Source organism: Camarhynchus parvulus, chromosome 27 (genome assembly GCF_901933205.1).
Source record: "Camarhynchus parvulus chromosome 27, STF_HiC, whole genome shotgun sequence".
In the NCBI taxonomy this organism is placed as follows: Eukaryota; Metazoa; Chordata; class Aves; order Passeriformes; family Thraupidae; genus Camarhynchus; species Camarhynchus parvulus.
The window spans coordinates 3260310-3267852 of NC_044597.1; the positions used below are offsets into that span (position 1 = coordinate 3260310).

The 7543-nt window shown below is 44.4% G+C and overlaps 1 protein-coding gene across 1 annotated transcript; it reads left to right on the top strand.

Annotated features, from left to right (window-relative positions):
- The first annotated feature begins 1504 nt into the window (after nt 1-1504).
- LOC115913887 (keratin, type I cytoskeletal 9-like) lies at nt 1505-7134 on the top strand. Its single transcript, XM_030966164.1, is given in 9 exon segments — nt 1505-1718; nt 1721-2196; nt 2969-3051; nt 3490-3646; nt 4250-4411; nt 4765-4890; nt 5106-5332; nt 6280-6644; nt 7109-7134. Coding segments are annotated over 9 exon segments (1836 nt in total).
- The last annotated feature ends 409 nt before the right edge of the window (nt 7135-7543 follow it).

Sequence of the window (7543 nt, forward strand, 5' to 3'; positions counted from 1 at the left end):
AGCAATGCTGGCACAGACATGGCAGGACAAAGGATGCGGTCAGGAAATGTTAAATAATCCTGAATTTACAATCAACATCCCACCAAGGCAGCTTTTGGAAAGCAAGGACTGTGCTGCATTGTCATCTCCAAGAGGTCTTGGCTGGGAGAAGGAGAGCAGAGCACAAATGGCAGTTCCTTGGGTGAGCCCTCTGCTCCTGCACCTGAGGTTCAGGGAGATTGCTGCATTTCATAACTCCCTACAGCCATTAAAGGCTCCATAACCCCACAGAGAGGAGGGCAGGCGATGAAGACATTTCAGACAGAACAGAACTGTCACTGGGAAACTGTGCATATTCTCCTGGGCAAAATGGGGACAGTTTGGGTCCATCTATAGCAAGACACAAATGCTGGTGTTGTGCTGTTATTTGCACATCTGCCTTCAGACACTCAGCTTTAGCATCCAACCTACCTAATGAGGATGGAAACTCTTCCATCCAGGGTCAGCTTCTGGGCAACACTGAAGAGTGGGGTCATTTCTTTTGTCGTCTCAACAGTCTGATTTCTACTGATTTGTGTGAAAAGTCTTTCAGATTTTCTCTCAAGATGCTATTTTAATCTCAAGGATTTTTGCTTTAAGAACAGTAGATATAATTACTTTATCACCTACAATATATGACACATTAACAATAGAGTGAGCTGCTTTATATTAAATGATAAAAAGTCTTCCCACACACTAGTTTTTAAATCATTGTCTGAAATAAAACAACTTCTAATTGGGATACAAATGACATTATAATACAATTAACACCTCCTTGATCTTAATTCATTTTAGATCAACAGTGCTTTGATGAAAAGAATTCAGGATTATTTTTCTTTTTGAATTCTAGGACTTGGCTGGTTGTGAGCTGCCCTAGCGCTTTCTTCACAAAGGAAGGATTTTGATTTTTAAACAAGAATCCCTTTGCATTGTTTGAAATAGCCTGTTCATATTAAATAAGATGTTCTCTAAGTGCTGGCAGGGATACACGAGTACAATCTTCACAGACAAGTCACACAATCCTATTAATAAAACTCTTGCACTACCACGTATGGTGAGAAATGGAACATAAGCTGTGTAGAAAATCTGAAATGCACAAATTGGAAAGAACAAAAGAGAACAAACAACAATCTTCAGCAATAGCAGCTACAAAATCTTAGCAAGGAAGTACCTATTCCAGAAACCATTAAATGAAAATAATATGTCACCTAAAAGAAGTGAGATGTTCAACCTTAACCAAGCCTCAGAAGCCCAGCTGTGGGCTGGATTGCCTGAGATATCTGCACAAAAATACTGTTCAGCAAATTATTCTTGGCACAAACAAGAAGTTTGGTAAATGCCCTGGGAGAAGGAAACACCCTGATGGTGACACCCAGTGTCAAATGCATAAATACAGAGAGCTGGGGATGAACACTCGCAGTCCTGAAGCTTATCAGGTTCTGCAGCTAAATTTGGGGTTGCGGTTTGACTCTTGCCTGCTGTCACCATGAGCTGTGGCACCAAATCTTCGAGCAGTACCATCAGAATTAGCAGTGGAGGAGGAGGAGGTGGTGGTGGTGGTGGAAGATGCAGTGGTGGAGGTGGTGGAGGGGGTAGGTCTGGTGGATACTCCTCGATGTCCTCAAGAAAATACACCTCTTCTGGAGGCAGCGGGGGCTTTTCTGGGAGAAGCTTTGGTGGAGGAGGCTCCAGGAGCAGCTATGGGGGGGCTTTAGCAGTGGCAGCTGTGGCAGGATCAGCCGCAGTAGCTATGGGGGCAGAATGAGTGGTGGTAGTTATGGAGGAGGAATGAGCTGTGGAAGCATGGGAGGAGGACTTGGATCAGGAGGGGGTGGGTTTGGGGGAATGGGAGGTGGTTATGGAGGTGGTGGATACAGTGGAGGTGGATTTAGTGGCTTTGGGGGTAGTGGTGGCTTTGGTGGTGGTGGCAGCTTTGGAGGAGGCAGTTTTGGTGGCATGGGCTTTGGGGAGGATTCTGGCTTGCTCTCCACAAATGAGAAGCTGACCATGCAGAACCTCAATGATCGCCTGGCGTCCTACATGGATAAAGTGCGACGCTTGGAGGAGGAAAACTCCCAACTTGAGCAGCTGATCAGGGAGTGGTACAAAAGCCAAGCTCCCTCTCAGAGCAAGGATTACAGCCAATATTACAGGACAATTGAAGAGCTGCAAAACCAGGTATGATGTACTTTGATTAACTTAGAACAGGTTCCTATTGGAACAGCGCTTTCCTCATGCAGCACAAGGCCCCCGTTTGGGGTGATATTCCCCTTCCTGGGATTTAGTCAGGAAGCAGAGTGGTGTGGGGACCAGCTGCTGTCTGTGTGCTCTGCCACATGTGTATTTGGTGCAGGAAGCATTGCTGGGTGCAGTGGCAGATCAGCACCAGTGCCCCATCACATGGCCTGTGCCATGCTCCCTTCAGTGCTGGGCTGCTGCTCGCTCGTTCTTCACTCTTGAAGAGCAGACTTCATCCTTGCTTGTGTCGTGCTATTATTGCCATTTAATTGGATGTTTTTGTGAATATACAGGATGAGCCAGCATGTGCAGTTAGTGTCATTCCAGACCTCAGCCATTTAACAGTCATGTATCTCTTGTGTGAACATGGTTGTTCTCAAAAGTAATGGAAATTCTGCTTTCTCACTGTTTTTTGTTGGTTGGGTTGGGGTTTTTTGTTTGTTTGCTTGTTGCTTTTTTGAATATAAGTAGTTAATTTGGTTATTCTTTCCAACAAGGTATTTTTAATGGATATTTAACAGTAAAGGCACTTTCTTTTATCTGGAAGCAATAAACTCATCTCTCTCAATAGCTCCTGCAGCTCTAGTCAGGCTTGAAGGCTTGACATTGCCATAAATGCCTTCTGCAAGGTGTTTGTGCACAGGTGTTCCTTGTCTCTGACACCAGACTGAAAAGACAACTGACTGAATAACACTTGCCCTCTCCATTTCAGATTGTTGGTGCCAATGTGGACCTCAACAGGATGCTTCTTGACATGGACAACACCAGGATGACTGTGGATGACTTCAGACTGAAGTGAGTCACTCCCTTCCTGGTACCATCCACTTTGCCTCCCTTTATCCCCTCTAGTTTCTATTGCCAATTAATCTTTGTAGAAGCTGGAGACTTTTGGCTACAATCACTGGATAGAGAATTGTTGGGAGAAGCATTCTGAGAAGGATTGCTTTGGGTTTTCATTATTATTTTTCTCCAGACAAGTTCTTAAAGAGACACATTTAAGGGACTCCTAAGTTTCTCCATCCTTGCATGTAGATTTATAAGCATAATCCTCATGGTATAAATCTCACAGAGAGAAACTGGGCTGAAATCAAACACAGCTCTTTGAGATAGAAAGAGAAGGGGTCCTTTCTTCTAGGAATTGACCAGAGATGTAAGATGGGAACTGTCCATAACTGAGATACCAAAGAAAGAGGTCTGGCAGCACTTTTACTCTCTTTCTTGTCTGCCATTCAGGTATGAGACAGAATACACCCTCCACCAGAGTGTGGCAAGTGATATCAATGGATTACGCCCACTTTTGGATCAACTGACTCTGTCCAGATCTGACTTGGAGACACAGTTTGAGTCCCTGAAGGAGGAACTGATCTTCCTGAAGAAGAACCACGAAGAGGTAAGTTTCTTCACACTTCAATAATTGAAGGCAACTCAATTAATTTCCCCTCGCTTTTTCCACCAGCAGCAACCAGGTTTTGGCCACTGGTTTTGATCACCCAACTTGACACAAGCCAGCTTTGATGTTGAGGAGTGTGCAGAGGGCATAGCTGCCCACAGCTGGTGTCATGAAACACCAGGTCAACACATGAAACCAGGGGGATGAATGGCTTTCAGTACAAGCTACAGTTTGCTTGTTGAACTCATGGAAGGAAAATTGGATAGACTATATGGAGAAGTCAAAAGAAAGCATTTTTACTCTCTCCAATGAGATTTCCCACTGAGAAGAAAAGATTCCCACAAAGAGTACACTGCATAGAATTCCTTACAACCCTGTGGAGGCAGTGCCAGGGTCACCATGCATGCAGTGCCTGGCTGTGAGCACTGGAGCCTTGGGAATATCAGAATTGTTCCATGGCCAGGGCAGGCAAAGCCCTTTTGCTGGTGTCAGGAGCTGTGTGAGGATCCATGTCCTTTTCCTTCCCTTTATTTGAACTGATGCCATTCCTCCTTACCTTCACCCTTTGAGAACCTCATGGGGTTTTTGTGATTTTTTTTTCAGGAAATGAGAGGACTGCAAGGCCAGTCTGGTGGAGATGTCAATGTGGAGGTCAATGCTACTCCTGGCATTAACTTAATGGAAAAATTGAATGAAATGCGCTGAGAGTACGAGAGGCTCATTGAGAACAACAGGAAGGAGGTGGAGAGCTGGTATGAAACCAAGGTAAAGCACAGGCAGGCTTGGGTAATTAAATCCTTCATATAGTACTGGACCTATTTACAGCTGGTGAAAGGCAACTTATCATGTCTTATTTAAGGGACAATAGCTTTCAATTACTTTAGACAGTTTCTTACAATAGGTCGGTCCTGGAATATCAGTTATGTGGTAAAACAAGTAGAGCCTCTGTGTTCCAGCAGCCAGTGAATTACCAGGGTGTTGGCAGAGTGGTTTGAGGGAAATAAACAGTCTGCATGGAATCTTCATTATTATTAATCGATTTCCTGATGTTTTTATGCTAACCCCACAATGTTTTCTAATTATAAAAAATGCCTCAATTTTGGATGTCAATTTTTCAGATGGAAGAAGTTAATCAACAAGTCCACTCCAGTGGCCAGGAGATACAATCAAGCAACCAGCAGATCTCTGAGCTGAGGCGTGAATATCAGAGTCTGGAAATTGAGCTGCAGTCACAGCTCAGCATGGTAAGGAAAGACATTTGCTTTACCTGTAACACAGTCTGTATGTGAGAAGAAGAGCTACAGCCAGCAAGTAATCCATCAAAGGAGAATGGGATATTGGATTAGTTACCTTTAATGATACACTTTTTTCTGAGAATTTGTGAAGATCTGTTTTCCCACATAAATAAATTAAAACCACCACATTCCCATAACGACTGCATTTTGTTTTCCCTTCGCAGATAGACTCTCTGCAGTCCAACCTGGATGACACAGAACGTCGCTACAACCTGCAGCTGCAGCAGATCCAGGGCATGATCGGGCCCCTGGAGGAGGAGCTGGCCAGCATCCGCTGTGAGATGGAGAGCCAGAACGAGGAGTACAAGATGCTCCTGGGCATCAAGACCCGCCTGGAGCAGGAGATCCAGCAGTACAGGGCACTCCTGGAGGAGGGACAGCAGGATCTTGTGTACGTACTGATAGAACACCAACTGCTGGTCAATCACCAGCAGGAAATGTAACAGGGGAGATTTGCAAAAGGGATTTTGTACTGAAATGAGGCTGATGCAGCTGTCTTGGCCAATGGCCTCCCAGGTGTGAGATAGTTCATTCTGTTCAGAATGTAACTCAAGCGAAGAAAAATTAATGCAGAAATTTGTTGAATTTGCAGGCAACCCCAACAAGAGAAGAGATGAGAATCTTGACTCCATGTTTCAGAAGGCAGATTTATTATTTTATGACATATATTACATTGAAAGAAAATTATATACTAAAACTATACTAAAAGAATAGAAGAAAGGATTTCATCAGAAGGCTAGCAAGGAATAGAAAGGAATGGAATGATGATAAAATCTTGTGACTGACAAGAGAGTCCAAGACAGCTGGACTTTGTCTGGCCATTAAAAACAACCACATGAGACCAATCACAGATGCACCTGTTGCATTTCACAGCAGCAGATAGTTATTGTTTACATTTCATTTTTGAGGCCTCTCAACTTCTCAGGAGAAAAAGATCCTAGCAAAAGGATTTTTCTTAAAATACGTCCGTGACATTAACTCTGAACTATCAGTTTGGGGCTGGACAAGGAGACCCATGTAAGAGAGCCTGGTTCTGTTTGTTAAGCAAATGTAAATATTCTGTAAAACTATAAAGGCAACATGTTGTAAATGTGTATTGCAAGGAATCCCTAGGCAGAATGTGGGAAAAGGAAAAGCTCTTGCTTTTCAAGTTGAAGTTGACAGAGGGGATAATTTTTGGCACTGCCTCAGTTGTTTTGCTGTGCAGTGCTGGGTTCTAACCAGCAGTACAGCCCAGAGAGGTGCTGGCTCCTGGGCAGCAGATGCAGCTCAATGGCTTTTGGATGACAAAGTGCTGTTGACTAATTATTTTTTTCCCTTCTTTTTCTCTCTTTGCAGAATCCCAGCAGGAGGAATGGGAGGAGGCATAGGAGGAGGCATGGGAGGTGGTAGAATTGGAGGTGGTGGTTATTCTGGAGGAGGAAGAGGAGGAGGTGGTGGCATGAGTGGTGGATATGGAGGTGGTGGCAGCGGAATGGGAGGAGGAAGTTGTGGAGGAGGAATGGGAGGAGGAAGTAGTGGAGGAGGAATTGGAGGAGGAAGTGGAGGAATGGGAGGTGGAAGTGGAGGAATGGGAGGTGGAAGCGGTGGTGGATGCATTGGAGGAGGAGGAGGAGGAAGAACCTCAGGAGGCATCAGCAGTTCCCACTCCTACTCTTCATCTTCCCAGTCCCAGTCCTGCAGGAGTGGCGGTGAAAGCCAAGGTGAGAACTCTGGTGTGGGCATTGTGTTCTCTCAGTCACTACATTAGTCACATCCTGACTAATTTATGCACTAATTTATACCAACATACTCTTCCAGAGGCAAACAGTACTGAGGGTAAACTAAAATTTCTGGGAAGTATTAGATTTACTGTTACTAACAATTCTTTCCTCTTTGTGTGCAAAGGATCAACTCCACTTCCAGAGCACACAGCCCATTTCTATTCCATTCTGTAGGTGGTATCAGCTGATCTTGTAGTTTAACCTCAGCTGGCTTTTTTCCATCTGTCTCATTCTTTGAAGAATCTCATAAATCCTGCAGCCTTTGTGCCATGCTGGAGTTTTCCTTTTTGCTTTTGGAATGCTTATGGCCACTCCCACATAATCCTACTGTCTGGGGGATACTGGTAACTCAGACATTCAGTGCCAGGACTGATGAAGTTCATACTTGTTTTGTCTCTAACCAGGATATGGAAGAAAATCTTTTGACTAAGAATTTACATCAAGGATCCTCCAGCACAAGACCTTTCAAAAAGAAACTGGCCCAAATCCGCTGCATTCCCCACACTCCCAAGGAAAGATGATCCTCTGAACAGCTCCTGGGAGGTGCAGATGCCACCTCTCCCCCTGCCCTGCATGCTCTGTGCTGCTTCTGCCCACAAAGCTCTGCAGCTTTGGTCACTGGCATTCAAACTGCTGCTTTACAGATCCAACCTGTTTGGTACTCAGGTTGCTCTGAATCAAGAAAATGTCTCTAATAAAATTTGATTTCTGTCTGATGCAACCAGAATCCTGTATGGGGTTTTTCTTTCCTTCTATAGGTGTAAACACTTAGAAAACACAAAGTCATGCCAAGACACATCTCCAGGTAGAGAGGTTGATGATACACTCCAGTAGTTGAT